At 29.3% G+C, this 24,356-nt stretch overlaps 1 protein-coding gene across 1 annotated transcript in view; it reads left to right on the forward strand.

Annotated features, from left to right (window-relative positions):
- LOC111639691 (nuclear pore complex protein Nup133-like) overlaps positions 1-24,069 on the forward strand; it is a gene marked incomplete at its 5' end in the record, with an annotated part of 90,776 nt that extends 66,707 nt beyond the window's left edge. Inside the window, 12 exons of the mRNA XM_023385611.1 lie at positions 1,528-1,668; positions 1,866-2,067; positions 4,532-4,665; positions 5,344-5,383; positions 6,456-6,634; positions 12,566-12,641; positions 13,876-13,937; positions 14,020-14,076; positions 14,180-14,260; positions 23,037-23,098; positions 23,459-23,544; positions 23,621-24,069. Of these exons, the coding sequence (XP_023241379.1) occupies positions 1,528-1,668; positions 1,866-2,067; positions 4,532-4,665; positions 5,344-5,383; positions 6,456-6,634; positions 12,566-12,641; positions 13,876-13,937; positions 14,020-14,076; positions 14,180-14,260; positions 23,037-23,098; positions 23,459-23,544; positions 23,621-23,757 (1,257 nt within the window). The remainder of the gene's footprint in view (positions 1-1,527; positions 1,669-1,865; positions 2,068-4,531; positions 4,666-5,343; positions 5,384-6,455; positions 6,635-12,565; positions 12,642-13,875; positions 13,938-14,019; positions 14,077-14,179; positions 14,261-23,036; positions 23,099-23,458; positions 23,545-23,620) is intronic.
- Positions 24,070-24,356: the final 287 nt, after the last annotated feature.

Genomic DNA, 24,356 nt, shown 5'->3' on the forward strand with positions numbered 1-24,356 from the left:
AAAATGCAGGTTTTCATCCTGGAAAACTTGTACATCTCAGGGAAATTCAAAACTGGAAATTGTTGGACACCCTGATTACTGACTTTACAGTTTAAATTATGACTTAATGTTAAAAATTATATGCATTTTTATTGTTATTATTTCATTACAGTGTATATATTATTTAATGATGGGGAGTCGCTGTGATCGTCGACGCTGCTGGTGAACTTTTGTTTGACTTTCAAAGTATCGTTGGAGTGTCTGGTGATTTTAGAGGCAGATAATGAGTATTTTGGAGTTTCAGATAATAACGAATTGAGCATGTTTGAAATTGATTATATGTCTATTAATAATAGCAGGAATAGAGCCTAATCCAGGTCCCTTTCCGAGATCCCCTCCGGAAATAGACTACGAAGATATGCAAAAANCTTTTGTAAATATTTAGAAGGAAAATATTATTGTAATAATACTATGTAATATGTTATATTATTTAAGTTTATGGTTCTCCCATTGTAACAGGCAATTGCCGTATTACAAATAAAGCGTAATTTGGATTGGATTGGATTGGATATATTATTTAATAGCAAATTTTATCATAATATTCAAAATCTTTATTAAACAGAACTACACCACACTAGGATATAGTTAACAATGTACCCAGAACTGATAACCAGTGTAGACATTTTGTTCCAAAAAAGTTTTTATGACATTCCATCAGCTGTTTGTTATAATGCCTTAAGAGAACTCTGGTGGAGTTTGAAAATGTTTCTGTTAGTTTTTTGTTTCTGTGCACATAGGTTATTGGTTCTGGGTATGTTGTTATCTTTATTAAATTTATTCTTTTTTCTATTACTTGTTTTTTATTGTAATAATTTTCAATAAAATTAATATATAAAATAATTATTAATTTCCAAATTCCACACAAAATTAAGAGATTTTACATGCATTTAAGATTAAACTGTTTTTATTTATTAGTGAACAGGTATTATTTAGATATCAAATACAATTTGTGTAAATTGTCAAGAACAATTTTCAGTTTATCGTCTGATTTGTTCATGTTCAAGCAATGAACAGCTTAGAATACAATTTGGGATTTCTACATTGTCATACTATAAATTGAAAGACAAATTTTACAAGGATCTATTTTAGATGGAACCTACTATGATAGTAAGATTATATAATTTCTTCACTAAATATTCTACTCTCCAAGAAGATTAGAGAAGAATCCAATGATATGGTCTGCTTGGCAGTTAATAGACACCCTTTATATAACAGGGAAAGTTTTTTTATCTTCACAGAGACAAATTCTAATTTATAAATTATGTTTGTTGTGACTCTGTTTAGAGTTCCTCTTGTATAGGATTAATTCTTAAATATGCTAATAAATGATTTGATTTGAATATATCGTAAAATAAATTATTAGATATATTATAAGCTTATATTAAATACTAAAAGAGTAAATTATATTTAAATTAAAATGTATTTGAAACTTATATTAAGTTATAATTAATCAACATTAAAATTATATATTTAAAATTATTATTAAAGGAAGTGCTTCAAGAAGTATTACAGTTTCGTCATACAAAGGCAGATACTTATAAGTCTACAAAAGAATGTAAAAATGCAGAATATGTTCCTTGGACATCAGCAGGAGGGCCTATGGGACTTTACACAATGCTTACAAAACAGGTTAAAATGATTATTACTATTGATACCATTATTGAACAAATTTTTTTGAAAATATATTGTAAATAAATNTTCTTGTGGAATTTATTTGGATATTATGTCAAAACAGAAGACCAGAATTTGATATTAATGGTGCATTCAAAACCTTAAGTTATTAACAGTTAAAAACTATTAATTCTAAAGTTTTTTTTTTTTTTCAGCATGGTATCAGTGTTGAGTTTGGTATTCCCACAGCTGATGATATTCAAACCTCTGGCACAATTTTTCAACAACTTTTAGATTTGACTGATATTATTTTAGATGGATATAAATGCCATTTAGAATCTATTAAAACAAGACAAGAGTATGATTTAGTTGAACAGAAGTATATCAATGATCGAAGAAAACTTATTTTGCCAATATGTAAGTATAATTTATAAAAAGCATATATTTGGAACTCACTCTAATGTGATTCTCAGGATCCAAAATATCAGCTTACATTATAAGTCAGTTTGTATTCTATTGAATTAACTTATTTTGACATATATACCAGCAACTGATTTTAAACATGTGAATGAGTGAAAATAGATAATTATAATAGCTGTACATTCTGTTCAATATTTCATTTTATGTGTGTAAATAAAAAGCAAAATATCTGTATTATATTACTTTTATTAAGAGAAAACTATATTTTATTACCTTAATGCAAAAAGCAAACTAACTAAGTAATATAAAATCTTTGACACTTTTTCTAGCAAATTTTCTTTAATCGAACTAGATCGATTGAAGAAAATTTGCTAGAAAAAGCATTGAAGGTTTTATATTACTTATTTACAGAAGTTCTAGCTTTCCATACATAGAATCAAACTAACTTTATATAAATTCATTTAGAAAAATCTACTCATCAAAAAAAACCTTTTATTCTAACCGTCAGGAGTTTAATTTTTCATGTAAATTTGGACAAACGTTTTCAACCTAATTTTAAGTCTGCTTCAGGTCTCCAAGTTTTTGTTCTATTTTGTAATTTGCTGTGGAATGCTATAAATTTTAAAATCTTTGAACACAGTTCAAAAATCATATATGCTTTCATCATAAGTGCCTAAATATTCTGATTCGATGTTACATATATTTTCAGAATTAAATATATGTTTTATAAATCAACGCATGTTACATATGTCTCATGTTACATATACCTCAATGAGATCTGCCATCTTGGTTTTCTTTTGGATTGTTGCAAAATGTTTGTCAAGCACTTGAAATTTTTCCTTCTTCCTTAAAATTAATACATTCCTCTCTTCATCTTGCTTTGTAAATTTCTAGAGCTTAGTGTTTTAGCCTGCTCAATTCGGATTGTATGCCTAGTCAGGCTAGTTTGTTCAAAGTTAGGTTTCACTTCTGTTTTGGAGACATATATGGCCAGAACATTTCTTCTTCTTGATGTCATATTTGTGTTCTGCAGTATGTTATTTAGTCATCTGTTGGTGTATCTGATTTATACTAGATTACGTTTAAATCTTTCATCTAGTATCAGGATCCTATATATTCCTGGTGTTCTCATTTTATTTACAGGATCTTCACAATAACATAAAAGTTTATAAATTGATGGGTTTTTTCTGTACATAAGTTTGACTCCTCTATTTTTTGCTATTTCTTTATATATGGGTGGAGTCTGGACATATTCTATTATTATCCTTCTGGGATTACCTGTGTGTTGGTATTGTGATAATTAGTTTTGGTGCACTCTATATTCTTATTAGCATATGTGAGTGCTAGCTTTTTTGATCCTTTGATATTCTAAACAAATGATCAGAAAGCTAGCATGACATCAGAATTGGAGTCTAATCTGTTGCCATATTGTAAGCAATTCTGCATTCTATAAGGTTCCCAAGTGTTTCTTTAAAATTTTATTCTTTTTTTTTATGAATTTAACTCAGTTTTGTAATAAATCATTTTATTTTCATTTTTCTGTGATTTACCATAAAATCAATGGTCATTTAATTAAATCTTTACCCTGTAATTTATTATATATAACTAGCAGTGTGAATTTAAGAATTTATTGTGCATAAGTGTAATTTTAAAGCTTTATATCTAGAACTTGATAATGCAAGAAAAGCCTCAAACTAAACAATCCAACAATTTTTCAATCTTAAATGTTTTTAAAAGTCTTTATTTCATCTTATTAAAGAAAACATTTCTTACTCATTACTTTCCTAGAAATAAACAGTTTTTGTTATATTAGATTATGAATATTTATTTACATCATTTATGTTTCTGAAGGTTCATTCTGAAGTTTTATTATAATTGGTTGTGCAAATTATATAATAATTTTAAGCAAAGAAGAAAAGTTTAGGTCAATATTAGAATAAGATGCATTGAAGATACACAACATGGTGAAGTTTATTAAAAAAAACAGAAGTTTCACGTTTACTCTTCAAAAATTTATATTTAATTTATCTGGAAAAATTTTATAAATAAAACAACAGAACTTAATCGGTTATCTGCTATCAGGTTAATACACTGAAATTGAATGATATTTGTACAAAGACTTTAAGGATAGCATTTTGTAAATATAGACTTGATATACCTACAAGTCATATGGAACAGTAATAGGTTGAAAAAATTTAATAGTAATATAAAATAGAAGTTTAAACAAATTATTCTTGTGGAATTTATTTGGATATTATGTCAAAACAGAAGACCAGAATTTGATATTAATGGTGCATTCAAAACCTTAAGTTATTAACAGTTAAAAACTATTAATTCTAAAGTTTCTATACTGATACAAAATGGCTGATATGCTTTGCTAAGAAAAGTTCTAATCTATTGAGAAATAATAATATACTTTACATTATTGATATATTTAATTATATGATTTTTTTTTTTTTAGTTCAAGCAGGACAATATGAAAGAACAGCTTCTCTTGCTGAGAAATATTGTGACTTCAAAATTTTAGTTGAATTATGTGAAGAAACAGATAATCAAGACAGATTGAACAGATATATGATTCAGTTTGCAGACCAAGTATGTATAAATATTTAAGAAATATTTCCAAGATATTTCAGAACATTCCAAATCTTTTACAAGGAGCTTAAAAAAATTGCTTACACCAAAAAGTTTTGAGGACATATCATCTCATTTTTGGCAATTTAAATTTGCAATTAGTGTAAATTTTTAAGATAAGACATTCATAAATGGTTTCTACATAAACAGTTTTTTAGTCTCTGAAGAATGTTTGTAGTTGTTCTGAAATTCAGTAGGATATAATTTTTACCTAATGTTAAAGATTTTAAGAATAAGTATTGTTAGCATCAGCTTTAATTCTTCAACATCTAATTGTTTTTCCATGTGCTGAATAATAATACTCAAGATCAATTTTTTTAGCATACATACCAAAATATACATATTTAAATTTTAACAAATTGACAATACTTTATTTTATAAAAGTAATTTATTCAAATTTATTTTACATCATAATCTATGATATAACAAATTTCTTAAAATAAATATTTTTTGTCCTTTTTAATATTGGTTTGATGTATCAAGGTTTGTATGTTCAAATTTAGAATTCTCATTATATTCAATAAAAATATGTTTTAAATGGAATTTTAAATATAAATAGATTTTATGAAATTATAAAATTGATACATTTAAAACTCAAGATACATTTCAGATAATAATTAATATTAATTTTTATTTTAGGGTTTTTCTGATTTTGTGTTCAAATGGTATTTAGATGAAGGTAAGAATTTTTTATATTACAAGTCACATTTGTTATTTATTTCAAAATAATTATTATAAATTTGTTATTATACAGGGTGTTTTAAAAATCTATTTAGTTTTACAATTCAGTAATTAAGTATATACAAATGTTAAAAGTATAATAAACATGCCATAATGAATAGTATATGCTGCTCTAACAAGTGTTGTTGATTTTAATTCTGCAAGCAAAAGCTTCCAGTTTACTTTATTTTTGAATGTCATCATTTGGGGTCATTATTGAGATTCAAAAATTAAAATAATTTAGTATTATGTTAATAAACTTATTACATAATAAAATTTAAATGTTGGGATCTCAAATATTATTTACTACATAGTTTTAATATTTATACATCTTCAGTTATTGAAGTATAAAGTTGTATGTGGACTTTTGGAACACCGTGCATTATAGAAATAAGATAAAGGATTAGTTACACCAAAAATGTAAAATAGCAATTCACACATTAGAAAGTAAAAATATCACAATAGCCCATACGTATTATTAATTAATTTTGCTAAAATCAGGTGGCAGCAAGTCTATTTATGGTCTAAATTATAATGTAGAAAATTTTTAGAACATATTATTCAATCAGAAAATTACTGTAATTTGTGCATATATCCCACAATGGCTTATAGCCTGTAGAAAATTTCTAAAACAAAAAATCATTACCTAACCTGCATAATTGTATATTGTATATTCAATGAACTTGTCATTGAAAACATATAGCTTAGTTATACATGCATACTTATCTTGTAATAGTTGCAGTTGATTTCCTTTTATAAAACAAACACTTCATAAAAAGAGATTATGAGAAGAATCATACATAAAAACATCACAAGAAGAAATGAATAATGTAAAGCAATTTGTTTTTGTATCTGTATTTTTGTAATGAGAATTACCTTCTGTAAAATTGCCTTATATTGCTCATTTCCTCTTATATATTTATGTTATATTATATTACAATAATAATGATTAGTTAGTACTATACAAATCATAAATTAGTTTTACAAAATTGAATGATTTGAAGTAAAACTTTATTTTCTGTTTAATATAGGAAAACACAGTAAATTGTTATTACAGCCACCTTCACAGCATAATGCATTGACCCAATTTTTGAAAGGCCATGACAACTTAAGTTGGATTCATTACATAAATACTAAACAGTATGAATTGGCTCATCGTACTTTAAAAAATTTGGCTAATAATGAACATCGTTACTTAAATAAAAAAAAGGTATGTATTTGATTATTAAGATACGACTCTAAGTTCTTTTTAAATTGCTCATAACATTACAAAGTTCAGTAGATGTTATGTCTTCTCTTTTTAAAATTAATATTGTTTCATCATGAAATTCATAAAATGAGACATAAAATGCAAGTGTGGCTCAGAATAGTTGATGTTTTTATATTATTACTTATCTCATTTTCCTGATCTTTGATAAATTACCAAATACATGCATCATATTCATTTTTGTCTTGTGCAAAAACTTAGAGCCTGTACACACTAGGCGTTTTTCAATGCGCGTTAAATGTGCGTTTTAAAGAACCAAGAGTTCTATGTAGGCGTACACACTCAAACACACGCTTTTGGCCAAGCGCGCGTTAAACGCGCGTTTTGCGGGCGTTAGCCGAGCTCTTTGAGATATATGTGCTGCCATGTTACTGTATATTCGATCGTGCGTTTTGCAGGCGTCAGCCGAGCGCTTTGAGATATATGTGCTGCCATGTTACTGTACATTCGATCGCGCGTTTTGCGGGCGTCAGCCGAGCGCTTTGAGATATATGTGCTGAAATGGAGAACGATCATTTTGATACTTATCTATTTATTGATGAAATCTAAAAGAGACCAACCATCGTCAAAGGATTTTATAGATATTTTAAAAGAATTAAAAAACTTGAATTTATTTTGTCTTAGTTTTGGATACAACGTTGCAAACATTTCATGCGTCAGTCTATCTCGTAATATTGGGTGCACCCAAAATTCTCTTTGCCTCTGCCGTCGTCTTTTATAGCGACGATAGAGGAGCCACACACAAGCAATCACTTCCACATCCATTTCCAAACCGAGCCAGTGCGCACGCTCCGCTAAACGCTCGTCGAACGCCGAGCTAACGCGCGTTAGCTCGGCGTTCGACATGCGTTTAAAAACGCCTAGTGTGTACACAGCCTTAATTTAATAGCAGGTCAAGATGTTAAAATTGTTTCCACTGGATTGTTTCTTCGCCACGTGGTAGGTCTAGCCACGTGGTAGGTCTAGCAACTCAGCGAGTCCTAGACGGTCCGGCGTTTTGCGTGTGGCGGGCTCTGGTTTGTTTTCCGAGTACTTTTATAACGGATTCTGATTTGAACACTACTGAGTGTACAAGATTTTGGTGGCCCTTTTTTGGAATATTAAGGACAGTTTCTGGGACCTTTCAGTGATTGCAGCGGCGGGAGCTAGCTGTTTGTCGTGTGGCTTTTTGCGACAGTTGTTTTCTTCTTGCATCTTGGGCAGAAGATATCTGATGTTGCTGGGCAGTATGGCTTGAACAGGTCTACAGTAGGCCACAGTTCAATATCATCTAAGAAGGATACAGTATAATCAAGAAGACTCAAGCAGCTTAAGGAGTAACAAAAATTACATCTGAGAAATAAAGAACATTGAAGAGCTCATAATAGAACCTGAAACTGATATGATGACAGAAGAATGCCAAGAACTGTTGAATGAAGAACACCAAGAAACTCGGCGAGATATGTTTTCTTCTGAAAAAGAGGATTAATGTCGATATCTGCTATTAAACATTTTTTGAAGAAGTGGGAGGATGTCAGAACAACAGTCTTAGAATGGCATCCAAACCAGGTTGAGTTTAATAGGCTTGGGGATCTCTACAATTACAATGTTATTAATTACTTCTGAAAAATCCTGAAGGAGAGAGAAAAACAATTGACATTGGACAGATTCTTTAATCCCCCACAAACGGAAAAACATGACTAATAAAAATGCAAGACTGTGTATATGTGTATTTTTATCTATATATATAAAAACGAATGTATGTCTGTCCTTCATGCATTACTACACCATTTATCTGATTGCCATGAAACTTTGGGAAGTTGTTTAATACACTCCTGTGATGGTTTCTGGCATGCCGTACGTTTCTATATTCAACAGTTGACTCAACGGTGAGAGAACAACGTTTCTAAATGGACCGTTGAGTTCTCCGTTGAGACTAGTGACGTCTGCGCTGTTTCACCGTTGAGCTCAACGGTTTCAACGACCTGAAAGACCGTTGAGTAGTCAACAAACTAACATGGCGGCTTCCACGAAAAAGTAAATTTCGCTTATAGAAACTATCCATTCGCTGCTGTGGATGCTGTAATAGCGGACAGATTAATGAGCAATCTGTATATGATAAAACACGTGATTGCACGATTATGTTGGATAATTTGGTCAATATTGAAATATTAAGATTTTTTCATTTGTCCAAAATTGATTACGATCGATATTTGGCCCGCTAAGTCTTCCTAATGATATAAATATTCAAGAAATTAATTAAAATTATTAATTAAAAAAAGACCCAGTATACAAAAAAAATGATACAGATATGGGTTCATTTGAATAAAAGGATTTATTCGAATAATGGTTAAGCGAGTTACTTTAATTATTAACAAAACAGTCACAATCGCCACCTTCTCGTTACTTAAGTCAGCCATCTTGAAAAGCGACCTCTCAACGAAAGCGTTTCTTTTTTCTGCAAAACGTGACGTCAGATCGTTCAACGGAGGGACTCAACGGAAAATTCACTGTTGAGTCAACCGTTGAATATAGAAACGTATGGATAGTACATTTATCCTACGATAGGTGGTGCACATGTATACGAGCATTTCATTGTGAGCATTTCAGCACACTTGTTGAAACTTGAAATTTGGTACACAGTTAGGGTATGTCATGAGAATGTACACTAAGAAGGGATTTTTTGAAAATCCCCCCACGGGGAAAGGGACAGGATTAAGGCTTCAACAATGAAAGTGTTAAGAATGGAAATGTTAACAATGGAAGTGTTAAGAGAAAGCAACGTGCAAGATTTACAGGCGCAGAGGTGGGTTTTTTTTGTTTTTGCAGAAAATCAAACATACATGGGTAGGCTGAAAAGTAATGCACACGTGCTTGTAGAACCTGAACAAAAACAAATAGCAAGATCGGGCAAAAAGTACATTAAAGTACAATTCTTAAGCTTCAAAATCATATACAGTAGAGCATCGTTTATCCAAAAGTCGGTTATCCGAAACTTCAGTTAACCAAAAGCATTCCAGTAGGCAAATTTAAATTTTCACTAGTGCTGTGGCGCTGCAATCTTTGGCTATATCTTGGGCTACTCCAATATTTTTTTTGTTGGTGTGTGTGTTTTAGCTGGCAGCACTGGCACTTTTGTGTGGTGTTTTTCTGAGGACTGTGTTGTGCTGAATCAAACGTTTTTGATACTTGATCAACTTCTAAAGTATATATTTTTTGGTTTTTATATTTCTCAATAAATTTATTTTGTTTGTACAAAATAAAAAAATAATTTTTAGCGATACAATAGCCATGATTATTATTTTAAAAAGTTTTTGTTAGGTTTAACATTGACGAAAATTCAATGTGAAGCGACATGCAACGGAGAAAAATTTCAACGTGGGATAGGTTAATATATTTTTTCGTACATAATCAATTATCCAAAAAATAAGTTATCCGAACAACCCCAGTCCCCAATTGATTCGGATAAACGACGCTCTACTGTATTTATTTTTCAACATAGTCACCGTTAAGGCTAACACATTTCTCCCAACGTATAACAAGTTTTTTCATTCTGTCACTGAAAAATTCTTTTGACTTTTCTCGAATCCAGGACTTGACCTCATTGTCCAAGGTGTAATGATCACCCTTGAGGTCTCTCTTGAGTAGAGGAAAAAAATAAAAGTTGCAAGGTGCAAGATCAGGGGAATAAGGAGGGTGTGGAATTGGTTCAAACTTCAGGTTTTGCAGAGCCTTTCCAGTTGCACGCAAGGTGTGTGGATGAGCATTGTCATGTTGCAAGATTATTGGCACCAGGCTGCCTCTAACATGTCGGAGGTGTTTTAGAGTCTGTATGTACTGAGAAGAATTAAACATTGCAATGAAGGGCAACGGTAATCATCTATGGCAGTGATCGGATGTCTGCTGCATGTTTCATCAACAATTATTGCTTTTCCAGGCTCGCAATCATAAAATTTTATTATTTATCAATTTACAGTAGACCTATCAACAGCATCATCACCATAAACAGCCTTTAAACGACGATGAATCTCAGTAGGAGTCACTTTTTCAGCAGTTAAAAATTCAATAACAGCATGCTGTTTAACTCGCGTTGACATAGCACTAGAACACATCTCCATATTTCTGCTTCTCAAAATATATTGACTGAACATAACAACCTCAAACTGTGCATGCGCATAGAGGAGGAATGTTACTTTCATATTCCACCTGGTGCACTTCTGAAAATCATTTCGTTCATGCTCTACAAGCATGTGTGCATTACTTTTCAGCCTACCCTCGTATTTTTAGACTCATCTAAAAATTTTCTAATTAGTCTGGAAACAGAAACCTAATTCTTGCATTCTGTGAAAATGGGTAAGATTGGCTGTAATGTAATAATCTTAATCTTTGCTATCATTACCTTTTGCCCGAGCAACACCAGGCTTATCTGCTAGTTACATATAAATAAATCTAGTAAAAAAGTATATATTTTTTATTTTTTGGGTCCTTCAGAATGAATTAATCAAATTCCCATAAAAACCTATGGTAAATTGATAATCAGTTAATGAACAGTTCGCATAGCAAACAAAATCTTGGAATGGATTATGTTTGTTAACCAATTACTCACTGTATTTCTGATTAAGTACACACACACACACACACACATAGCTGACTATATCATTGTCCGCCATTTGGACACAGGTGGCACCATCATTACAGGCCCCATATTTGTCTGTACNAAATTTAATTTATTACCGGTATATGGAACTGAAAAAACAAATACCGTCCACATCACACCAAATGCTTCCTTTCTCAGTGATTTGTTGAATGAAAGTAATGCTTTTTCTTTAATGCAGAAAGTATTATACGTTTCATGCACTGTTGTTTAGATATTGCCGTTTGTAAGTAAACGATAGAACGAAAATACTGCTGGACGAAAATTCATTTTTGTTATAACCCCACTGATTCGGATTGAAAGTAGATGCATCTTCGATTCAAACGAAAGTCCATGCAATCCACTGGATCCTGTACTAGATCGATTGGGAATAATATGTCCCATGCCAAACATTTCCTTGTCAGACAAATGGATTCGGAGGAAGATAAAATAGTATTCTCGTCATCCGATAGAACATCTGAAAAATTTCTTCGATGTCTGCCTCCTCTTCCAGACACAAAAATTTGGCCATACCGATGAAGATGTAGAAATGAAGAAAAGAGATTCCAAAAAAAAAATAAATATGAATCACAGATGACTTGAAGAGGTTAAAATATATACAGTAGAGCGTCGATTATCTGAATCAATTGGGGACTGGGGTTGTTCGGATAACTGATATTTCGTATAACCGATTATCCACGAAAAAATAGTTTAACGTATCCGATATTGAAATTTTTATCCGTTGCATGTCGCTTCGCGTTGAATTTTCGTCGATGTTAAGCCTAACAAAGACTATTGTATCGTTAAAAATTATTTTTTTATTTTGTACAAACAAAATAAATTTATTGAAAAATATAAAAACAATAAAAAATTATACTTCAGATGTTAATTTAGTATCAAAAACGTAAAATATTTGAGTAGCCCGAAAAATAGCCGAATTGCAACGCCACAGCACTAGCGAAAATTTAAATTTGCTGACTGGAATGCTTTCGGATAACGGACGTTTCAGATAACCAGCTTTCGGATAAATGACGCTCTACTGCAGTCCAGAAACATTTATTTTTCAATAGGTATTTTGATTTCTGTAACTTAACATTTTATTTTGGAATATTGATTATGGTACTAAGTTTTTTTGAAATAAATCAGACTTCCCAAATTTTTATGGAATAAGTAATCAAAATATTCATTTTTCATTAATATATTATACATATTTGTGATGCTTCTTTGATTATAAACATAAGTAAATTTTAACCATCTTTCAGACACTTCTTAGTCTTAGTAAATTAGCAGCTTTAACAAGTAATGAAAGTCCAGATATCAAAGATGTGCAATTAGCTGGTATGTATTAAGTTTAAATCATTAATTAAATTTAATTAATTAATTAAGATATAATATGACTCGATAAATACAGAAAAATAGCTATTTTTTGTAATACAGTAATACCTCAACTTACACAAACCCGAAGTTACGCGATTTTCAAATTTCGTCGATTCGTCTCTTGTTTGAGTGCCACGCAACTCTTGATTACTGACTCCCCCCACACTATTGTTTAGCTTACATATTTGGACATGTCGCGTGGAATCGACACATAACTTCAATTTATTTTGTGTTATTTATTTCTGTGTTTGTTATATCTACGGAGACTTGAGAGACATCTATGTGGTGATTTTTTGTAACTGTAAACGAATCAAAAGACGAGACAAGATTAATGAGAACATTCATTAGCTTACATACATCTGACTTGGATTTTACACAGATTGGGAAATTATACCCCGACTTATGCGAATTTGACTTACGCGGTTATCGTTTGGTCCCACCTATCGCGTAAGTTCGGGGTATTACTGTATTGAATATTATGAGTATTGACAGATTTATTTATATTACAGCCAAACAATTGCCATAATGTGTCCTGTTATTTTTGTGCTACTTAAATATTTTTATTGTATTTTATAGTAATTATGTCTGAGAGTAACTGTGGATGGTTATATCAAGAATTAAATATGTCTAGAAGTGAAGAATTGCTGTGTCTGGATAACGTAACTAGCAATGCATCCACACAATAAGGAGGAGTTTCGGGTTTGAGTCTTGCTTTGGGCTGATCCTATTCTTCCAGAATATTCTAAATTATTTAACAAAATATTAATGTATTATAATTATTAAATTTAATAAGAGATGGTGCCTGATGCCTACCTCTAATATCAAATTACTTAATAATTTATTTATTAATAGTTGTACAAAAATAACTTAGTACTTATGTTAGCAATTGTTTGGCTTTGATTAATAATATTGGGTTTAAGAGGTTTATTTTGTATATATGTATTTATAGAGGTTTATATGTATTTATTTAAATTGTTTGATGATTATGATTTATTTTGTTTAGTTTTAATTCATTTCTCATGATGTAATTCATTATTAAATGATTTATTTCTTTCTAAACTGGAAATTATTTTCCAAATAATGTATTAATATTATTTTAATGTTTAGTTTTACATTTGAAATTTTACAAAATTAATAAGTTTTTTATGACCTAACTTTTAATCAAAATACTGATATGTAAATTTCTACTTCATAGCAATAAATATGGACCAAGATTTAATTTTATATCAAGAAACTTTACCACAAAATGTAATAAAGGTAATATATTTTTGCTATCAGTATTAAATTACGTTTATTATTCTTATAAATATTTATAGAACTTTCTAAATAATTATTTTAGGCATTTGATCTTGATCCTGATAGGATGAGAGTATTAACTCCAAAAGAACTTATAGNGGTGACGTCTCCCACAAAAATCGCCTAGTGTGTCACTGCATTAAGTTTTTATCAAATACCGAAAAAAATTTAGACTTCCTCGCATAAATTAAAAATATTTATAGATGTATGTATGTGATGAGAACTCTGGTGCAAATGAATATGATTTTAAGAAAGCTTTGGATTTAGTTTCATTTGTAATTTCGGTAAGTACTCTTGTTATTGACTGAATTTTTTCCAATATGCACTTAGATTTATTTTACATATTCCTATAACTTTAAAAAATCCATATTATTTTTATAATTTCAAATGATAAAAACTTTATTTGAAATAATAAAAATAATACGGATTTTTTTATTTTTGAAATCTTTTTGCACCTGTGAGCTCTAAGACATCTTTTTAATCAAACCCATCATAAGTTTAACTAGGCCACAATGGGATCAGCCAGATAGTGAAGAACAGTTTATCTATGAAATTGTTAGGGTTCCTGATACAGACTTGAACTCTGGGTTTCTCAAAGTAGTAAGCCTATATCTTATGACCTGGCCACTTAGCTATCATAATATGGGTTAATAGAAATAGTTTATGGTCTAAAAGTTGGGATTTACTCAAATAACAATAAAAGAGTAGTAAAAAATACTGTTCATTGTAACTTTTGAATGCAACAAAGTTAGTGATCTCTGATCAAAATTTTATAGAGTATAAGTTTTATCTTTTTATTATTTGCATATATTAGGTTACATCCAATTATAAACTTTTTCAGGTAATTTTAAATATGAGAATTAATTAAATTCTGAGATTTTATAAAATAAGTAATATATTCAAATTTGTTGTTAACATTTATGATAGTATTAAATACTGTATATGATTGGAAGTTGTGATCATGAAATAAGTTGTAAATCTATGTTTCAAAAAGCATGGTCCATGATTTAGTATCAGTCTATGGAAAAATACCAGACTGTAAAAATTTTAAAAGTTATAATACAGAATAGTAAAAAAATAATAAATTTCATATTTTTAGAATTAGTATTACATAAAGAAAATATCTTATTATTTAATATTGTGCAAAAAAGATGTTAGTTGTGATTAGAAATTTTTTCAACATATTTATACATTTGAGATAAGACTCGAGAAAAATTATTGAAAACTCTGTCTCTTGCTAGAAAAGTTTGAAAAGACTACTGTAGACTATGCATGCAGTGTCTTTATAGAAACCATTGTGTCTATAAAGGCCATTTAATTTACAGGAAATATGCTATTTAACAGAGAGCAAATAAATTTGTTACATAATATGCAAATTATAAAAATTTTATATTAACTCTATCAATACATGAGTTAACTTGTCTAGAAACATTAATATGGTAAAATTCTAGTTTTTTACTTAATGAATCATCCAACACCTAATGCTGAGAACTGTTTATTTAACAGACATTAATGTTTTCAACCCAATATGATGGGCCATCTTCAGATGCAATAGAAATTTGAACATATTTAACATAACATTTAAATGACAGAACATTCAAACACTTTTACATTTAAATTTAAAACAAAATACTAGATAAATTAACAAATAAATAATAAAATAAAACAAAATATACTAAATGAACTAATATAATAACAATGTAAATAATAAAATAAAATAACACATGTAAAATAAAATAAGATGAAATGAAACAAATACACAGAAATGTATAGGGCAGATGTGGGCTAAGAATTTTTGTGTTTTAGTTTTTCTTTTAGGTAGAATTTCCATGCGAAAGGTAGTCCACCTGTTTAAACAGTCTAGTTTTTATATGTGATAAATTATATTTCCAATTTAAAAATGATTTTTAGTAACTTTTCAACTTTAGGAAGAGTATTCAAATTTGTCAAAAATTCTTTTAAGATTTCATTCATTTTTTTTTTTTTACATATAATATACTATGTACATTATATTTATCATTATTTATTGCAATTGTTATATGTATTAATATTCTCATCAATCCTAACTAAAGATTTACGTACTTTTATTTTGAAATTATATTGTATGTTAAAGAATTTTCATCTTTATTAAATTTGAATAAAGATGCATGAGTCAGTTTTCCTTTATCAGAGCATTTACATTATGCTGATGTCTGCTGACGTATGCTGATAACAGAGAGCATCAGCCACATGTTACATGTGTTAAAATGCAGATCAAACTGTATAGATTTTCATCAGCCATCAGAAGCATTGTATGCATTGCTCTTGCTCTTTTCATTGGCCAGAAGTTGAGGCATTAGTTGATGAAATTCACTAAATACTGATCTGTCAGTATTTATTGGATGCAACCAATCTCTTATTTTTTGACACTAACATTGCAACAGTCACAACCAAAATCTCATCCTCTACATTGAGTCTGAGTTCATTCCACAGTTGAATAATATGCATTTTCTCAAACAAAAACAAAATTACATTCAATCATACACCTAAAAACGATAACAACAAGTTTTGCCTACAACATTTAAATGTGAATTGTTATTCTAAGTGAAGGAAAGTAAGTAGCATTCATTTAAATTGTCATTCATCTGTGAATATTTGGTCAAATCAAAATCCACATCTCTTTGCCACAAGTTGATGGCTTTAATATACCGTGGACTAGTTTTTGTATCAGTTTGTTATTTGAAGAAAAAGAATGATTCTTCAAAATAGTTTCCTAATGATTTTTTTTAGCAATTTTCTTCTTTTTTTTTAATTAATTTCACAAAATCAACTCAGCATCAATAAAATCAGAATACTTATAACTCCAATACCACTGATGGCCCATTGTCTTTAAAGTCAAATTAGGAAAACCTATATCCCTTCACACATTCGTGAGTAAACTATACAGTGATCACATAAAACTTTAAATCAGGGATGTCAAATATACGGCCCATGGCCCTCGAGGCAATTAGTTGCGGCCCCCGACATTAATTCAATAATACTATTTGTTTACTTTTTATTATGTTGATACTTAAGAAAATGTGATATTTTGTATTTAAACAAATAATACTTTATAAACAAAATTGTTGAAGTCAATTATTATTATTTTTATTTTATTCATATTACTTAGAGATATTAATTTTATTTGATTTATTTTTGTGTTTAATTTCTTGTTTACATTATGTTTTCTCTATTTCATCTTTTGAACTTCAAAGTCCATCTAAACAAGACTATTTATTTTTGCTGGAAAAGTACTAATGTTGTTTTTTTTATTTGGTTGTCAAATCTTGGGTTATTAAAAATTAATTTTTTGATTCGGACACTTTTGGGCTACTTTTTAGAAAATTTTTGTCCACAAAAGCTAAAATAATCTGGCAACGTTGTTCAGTATTCAAGACACTTCCGTAATTAGAGACTTTGTTGCGTTTTCTTATTGGTGAGTGAGTTTGGTCAAATAAACTGCAATGGTTAAAAATTTTCAATAAATAATGTCAGTAAAAAGAAAAGTTGATAGTAAGTGCCAATTTTTCCAGCCAAAGTGGGAAATTTGGTATTTTTTATTGAATGGAATGGTAAACCACTTTGTTTGATTTGCAATAAGATTATTGCCATTTGTAAAGAATTTAATGTGAAAAGACACTATGAAATGAATCATAAAGACAATTTACATAAAGACAATCATGAAGACAAGTTTGAGTTATTTACCAACGAAATTAGGCAAGAAAAACTTGCATCTTTGAAAACTAAACTTATGGGGCAGCAATCATTTTTTAAAAAATCAAAAACTGACAGTGAGAATGTGTTGAAAGCTAGTTATTTGATTGCACTAAAGATTGCAAAAAAAATCAAAAGCTTTTAGTGATGGCAAATTTTTAAAAGAATGTATGCTAGATGTGGCCGACATTTCATTCCATCACAGTTATTCAAGAACTACCCCTGACTAGAAATACAATTGCTTCCAGAGTAAATGAATTGGCAGAAAATTTGTACTTTCAACTTAAACATAAAATTAAAGAATTTATCTTGTATTCCTTAGCAGCCGATGAAAGTACAGATATCAGCGATACATCACAATTTGCTGTATTTATTCGTGGAATTAATGAAGATTTTAACATCACAGAAGAGTTGCTGCAGTGCATACCATTGAAGAGTACTACCACAGCTCAAGATATTTACTCAGCAATTGAGCAATTATTACCAAATTATGACTTGGAGTAAATTCTTCAGTATTACCACAGATGGGTCACCATCTATGGTCGGTAAAAATGCTGGTGTTGTTACAAAAATATGTAACAAAATTTTAAATGAAATTTTAAATGAAATGATGTACAATACAGTGAATTCCAAATTCATTGGAATTCACTGTATTGTACATCAAGAAGTCTTGGCCTCTAAAGTGCTGAAAATGGATCATGTAATGAATCCCATAATTAAAACAGTTAATTTTATTAAAAGTAGAGGACTAAATCACCGCCAATTCACACAATTTTTAAATGATTTTGATGAAAAATGTTCAGATATTCCCTACTTTGCAGAAGTACGGTGACTTAGTCATGGATCAATGCTTAAATGATTTTTCGAATTGTGTAAACATGTTATGTTTACGGCTCAAAAGGGCAAACCGATGGAACACAGTGATGAATGGTGGCTTGACTTTGCATTCTTTGTAGATATGATGGAACACTTGAATAATTTGAACATTAAACTTTAAGGGAAAAATGTAATTGTTATGCAACTGTACTCAAGTGTTCAAGCTTTCAAAATAAAATTATAGTTGTGGGAATCGCAGCTGCAAGAACAAAAACTTGACCATTTCCCTAGCATTCATGAAATCAGCATGTACAATGCAGATAAATTAGCAAATTTTTCTTATTATTTGCTTGATCTTCTTGCTGAATTTGATAGTCGTTTTGCAGATTTTCTCAAGCTCAATACCTACGACTTTCCTCTTTTTAATGATCTGTTTACGTTCAATGTTGGTAAAGCATTGACTTACTTGCAAATGGAACTAATAGATTTGCAGTGTGATATTGCTTTAAAAAGCAAGTTCAATGAAGTTGACATTTTGGCATTTCATACAAAGTACTTCAAAAATCAAAATAGCTATCCCAACTTAAGGAACCATGCTGCGTGCATTTTATGCATGTTTGGAAGTTCATATGTGTGTGAACAGTTGTTTTCAACAATGAAGATTAATACATGTAAATACCATTCAAGACTTACAGATGTGAATGGAATGAACATCTTCATTCCATTTTGAAAATCAATACAACATCGTTGACACCAAACATCGAGGAGTTAATGAAGCGTAGAAGAAGTTGAGTTTCTGGATACTCAAAATAATATTTTGGCTTAATACGTTTCTACTTAAAAAAATTGTAATTTTTTTTCTTTAATAAAATCATTCTTTGTATACTTATTTATACTTCGTATTACATTTGCATTTTATTTTTAATCTGGCCCACTATCATACTTGAGACAAAAAATTGGCACTTAAGGAGTTTGAGTTTGACACCCCTGCTTTAAATGCTCATAACTTTTGATAAGTGCATCTTTCAAAAAAATGTTTTAGATAAATTTGTTTTTGATGTAGAGTCATAATATGCAGGTTAAAAATGTGGGTTTCAATTTAAGAAAATAAAGTTAACTCCATTTTCACCAATTGTAGCATGCCCACCGGTGGCCAAGTGGTCTTCGTACCTGAACACTGGGAGTTCAGTGTGGATTCGCACCTTGCTTAGATGGGCCAGCCATGTGGAGTTTTCCATGTTTTCTTCATGTCTGTAATGCCTTAATAGAGGCCAGTTTTTCTTAAAAAGACCTCCTGGAAGGCAGGTCACCCAAGTGCCATAACTTAACAAACAAACAAACCAATTGTAGTGCCATCCATGATGAAATGGATAGCCCCATCTTACAGCCCCATAGAAGTCTAACATTTTTGGTTCAGTGATTTTTTGTAAAGTGCATATTTTTTGAGATATTTCAGTGAATTGATTAATATGGGTTATCCTGTATGTCTATATAAATTGTATTTGTCACCTCCTCAGATCAGGAAACTACCCTCCGAGAAAATGTTTTCTGAAAGAAACACTGATAAAAAGTACTGTAAATGCTTTAATATAATGAAATTAGCAAAAAGTACAATTATAATATTTTTGGGTAATCATTTTGGTTGTTTTGAAATAAATTTTGATTTTGATTTTTTGAATAGGTGCTTCGGGGGTGCAGAATATTTTATTGAACCAAAAAATTATTGCATGCAAAACAAAACAACAATTTATGAATGAATTAATGATTATCACTACACTGTTTGGAAAATTCAATCATTTAATAATTAAATAGACCTATTGTTTATTTGCCATGCAAAACTAAACCAATAAATTAACACAAACACTTTTTTAATTAAAAAAAAATGTTTTAGTTTAAGAAGGTTTCATTATCATAGAATAATGTATACAATTATAAACTTGATGTAATAAATTTTATTTCTATTAATCAACATAAGTAGTTGCCGACACCATGAATGATCTATTTTTAGCACAGGGTGCTAATTAACAGACTTTATCATATCCAAAAATGGAAAAATCTTTTCTGAAATATTTAAAGAAATGTATCAATTTTTTGCAAAAAGATTTTTTTCTTGAAAACACATAAAAATATGTATGTATTTTCAAGTAAAAATTTCATTTTAATTCAAGCTGACATGAAATTTCACTTGTTGAATAATGCCAAAAAGAGTTTTGAAATGAAAAAATGGATTCTTATTTCAAAACTTGGGTTTTTCTTAATTGCAACCGTCTTGGTTGCAATTAAGAAAAACCCAGACTCATCCCTACCATAAGTGCATACGCATATAAGTAGGCTGTGATGTAATAAATGACTGAAATGATCAAAAACAAAGTAAACAATGTTTCAATTTTACTCTTAAATCACAATATCTCCTCACATTTGGCAAATTTCTGCAAAATGCAGGGGGGGTTAATCCATAAAAACCCGTTTTTTTCCAAATCATACATTTACACTAGAAGAAGAAAAATTATTTATAAATATCTTGAAACTTTATTTAATCACTTTTAATATTCGTAATTCAAATGTAAAAAATTAATACTTGGCATAATTGATTTATTGATTTTTTTTTTAATGTTAAGACAAAATTATCAAAATTGTTTGAATTAGATGATTTTGAAAAATTTGATAGCAACTTGAGAAGAAAGAAAGAAAATTTTTTTATTAAAAAAATGTACCAATAAGTTGTGAACAAGAAATAGATGAAAGAATTCTTGGTTGCATTCTTGATGCTGTTAACTTAATTAAAAATTGTTTTTGTTTTGCATAAGAATGAAAGTACAAACATTTTTTTTGTTAACTTTACCAGTTACAAGTAAATAGTTTGGCAATGTAAAGTATTCCTATTTAATAAATAAAAGAAATGAACAAATTGTAACAAATTTTTGTTTAATATCTATTAATAAGAATACTATAAATATATCAGTTTATTGTAGAATTTTGTCAGATGGCAATTTTACCAAAGTTAATTTGAAGACACAGTCTGTCCAAAATTGGTAACCATCATTTATTCACTTCTTGTGTTCCAGAATACAAACAATTGAAGACCTGACCTTTCTTTTTAGGCTGCTTGGCTGTCAAGTTTAAAAACATTCCTTTAAAAAACAGAAAAATATCCAATTAAAAAAAGGTCGGGTCATCAGTTGTTTGAACACAAGAAGTGAATAAATGGTGGTTATCAATTTTGGACAGACCATATCTTCAAATTAACATTTGTAAAATTGCCATCCGACGAAATTCTACAATTGAAACTTCTGCAAAGATTTGTCACCAGAGGGAAGCTACAACAATCTACATTTATCAGCACATTTTCCTCAGTAGATATAAAGCCTGAAAATCCCCAGATGGAAAGAAAAACAAAGACATCTGTAAGATCCGCCAGTTCCAATTTTAACTTTGTAATTTTAATTGGATATATTTCTGTGTATTGGATATATTCATGCTTTTGAAATGTGTAAAGCACATGCCTTCAAAAGCATGAAGATGCCTATAATTTGGAAAGCAAATCAATCAGCATGGATGACAAGCCAGTATTCGGAGAATAGGATAGAAGTATTGACAAGAATATGCATCAAAAAGACAAGGTCCATATTATTGATTATAGATAATTATTCCATCCCTCCAAAAATAGAGGAAATTTAATACCCTTGTATGTTGATTGATATTTTGGCAATAGAGGACAAATTTTCACAGCAGAAAAAGACATATAACAATTAACTTATTCTTTTCTGTTCAATAATTGAAATTTATAGTCTTATATGTTTATTTCTGTATGTATTGTAATGAAATAACTTGTATTTGTGGGTAATGAATGAAAACGTTCATATTATTAAATAATTTTACTAGTTTGGGTATTTTTGTGGGTTATTTCATTACATATAACTAGTTTTTTGAAAAAAGTGAAAGTGTATATCCATATTGTAATTTTGATTTACAATAGTACAGTCCTGTACAGAATAAGATCTTTTATAGTACTATATTGTATTTTTGTATAGAAAAATAGACATTGCATATGAAGTATATATGGAGACTGTCATATTTTTCTGTTTTTCATAAGTCGACAGCTTAGGTCTAGTCCTTGTATGATGATGGGCGGATGGCCAAGCAGTCAAGGTGGCAGCCTACCACTCCTGGGGACCCGTGATCGAATCCAGACGGATCAAAAAATTCCCAGGAATTTCTTGGGGGTGGTCCAACCGGATATGTCAGCCCCATCCCTCAGCACCTGGCCGCCCCATTGCAGGCTTGGCCAAACCCATAATGGGCTTGCTAAATAAGTCTCTCTTAGTGCCCACAAGGCGGAAAGAGTAAAAAAAAAGTCCTTGTATGATCATTTCAAGATAGTGTGTTTTTACTGCTGCATATACATATACTTTTATTGAATTACATTTTAAGATATTTTTTATTAAATAAGTGTCTTGAATAGTTAGAATAATTTGTCAATTTTTAATAATTAATAAAATATTTTTTTATTAGTCATCCAATGATATAGAAAGCATTAAGCTTCATATTTGGATTCGAGCAATTTTGAGGGATAAGTAAGTAGTTTTTTTAATTTAATTTTTTTTTTAATTATTGAATTTAAATTAAAAATATCGTTTTTAGCATAATTATATTGCTGCTTTAAAACAGATATGTAATGAATGTTTGAGAATTTAGAGTATAAATTTTAAAATAATTTACACTTTAATAATAAAATGAATGATCAAAATTAATTTATCTTCAACTGTATTTATCCATTTTGTGTGTTTAATTAAATCTGTTATTCATATACTAAAAAAAATCAATGACAAAATATCTTTTGAAATTTATTTATATAAAATGCACTTAAAATTAAACACATTATTTTAATTACAATATTTTAACACATTTAACTTAAATATTGTTTATTGATACAGATGGGAAGATCTAGATACAAACAATCCTCTAGAATCTATCAAAGACACAATTTTTTTTCGAACTGTTGAATTAGCATTCACGCAAGGTTTGTCTATTTTTTTTTTCTTTCTTTTAATTCGTAGTAATCTTATCTAATAAACATAAAAATAATTTTTCTACAGGGGCTGATTTATTTGAATTGCTTCCATCTATTGAATTATTTTTAAGTAATGAAGAACTTGGATGTCTCACTGAAAATCACACATTTGTGTTTCTCTTGAAAGCTGCCTACGAACACATCACACGTTTAACAGAGTAGATGTATATTTTTGTAAAATACATTGTTTCTAATAATTTTATAATTTTTTACAAATTTTTAAATTGTAAAGTTGAACAAACATTTTGTAATTTTACATAAATTAAAACTTAATTTCTACAGTTATTGATATTAAATAATATAAAGATAAAAGTGAATTTGGTAAGAAAAATAAAAATAATTTAAACTTGTTTTTATTTTTCTTTTATAACAATTAACAACATGAACGTTTATAAAGATATGTACAATATAAAACTGAAACATTTTGATATAAAAACAAAATAATTTCAATAAAGATTTAAACAGTTTACTTTCTAATTTTTTAACAAGGCCATGTTTTCATCACATTTCTAATTACATAGACAAAATACATCTCTGAACTTTCCATATAAGATTAAACTTTTGAATATCAAGAAATTTTATACAAAGAATGCTAAATTAAATAAATATTAGTCATATATTATTTTCATCAGCTATTTTAAGATTGTCAGAATTCTATTTATAATTTGTTTAACACCGATGAAGCTTTTTTTTAATAAAACTATGGCACATTGACTACTTTACACATAAACATTGATTATTTTTGGTCAAGAATTCTCAAA

Source organism: Centruroides sculpturatus, unplaced genomic scaffold, assembly GCF_000671375.1.
Source record: "Centruroides sculpturatus isolate CEXI.00-Female unplaced genomic scaffold, Cexi_2.0 scaffold1360, whole genome shotgun sequence".
NCBI lineage: Eukaryota > Metazoa > Arthropoda > Arachnida > Scorpiones > Buthidae > Centruroides > Centruroides sculpturatus.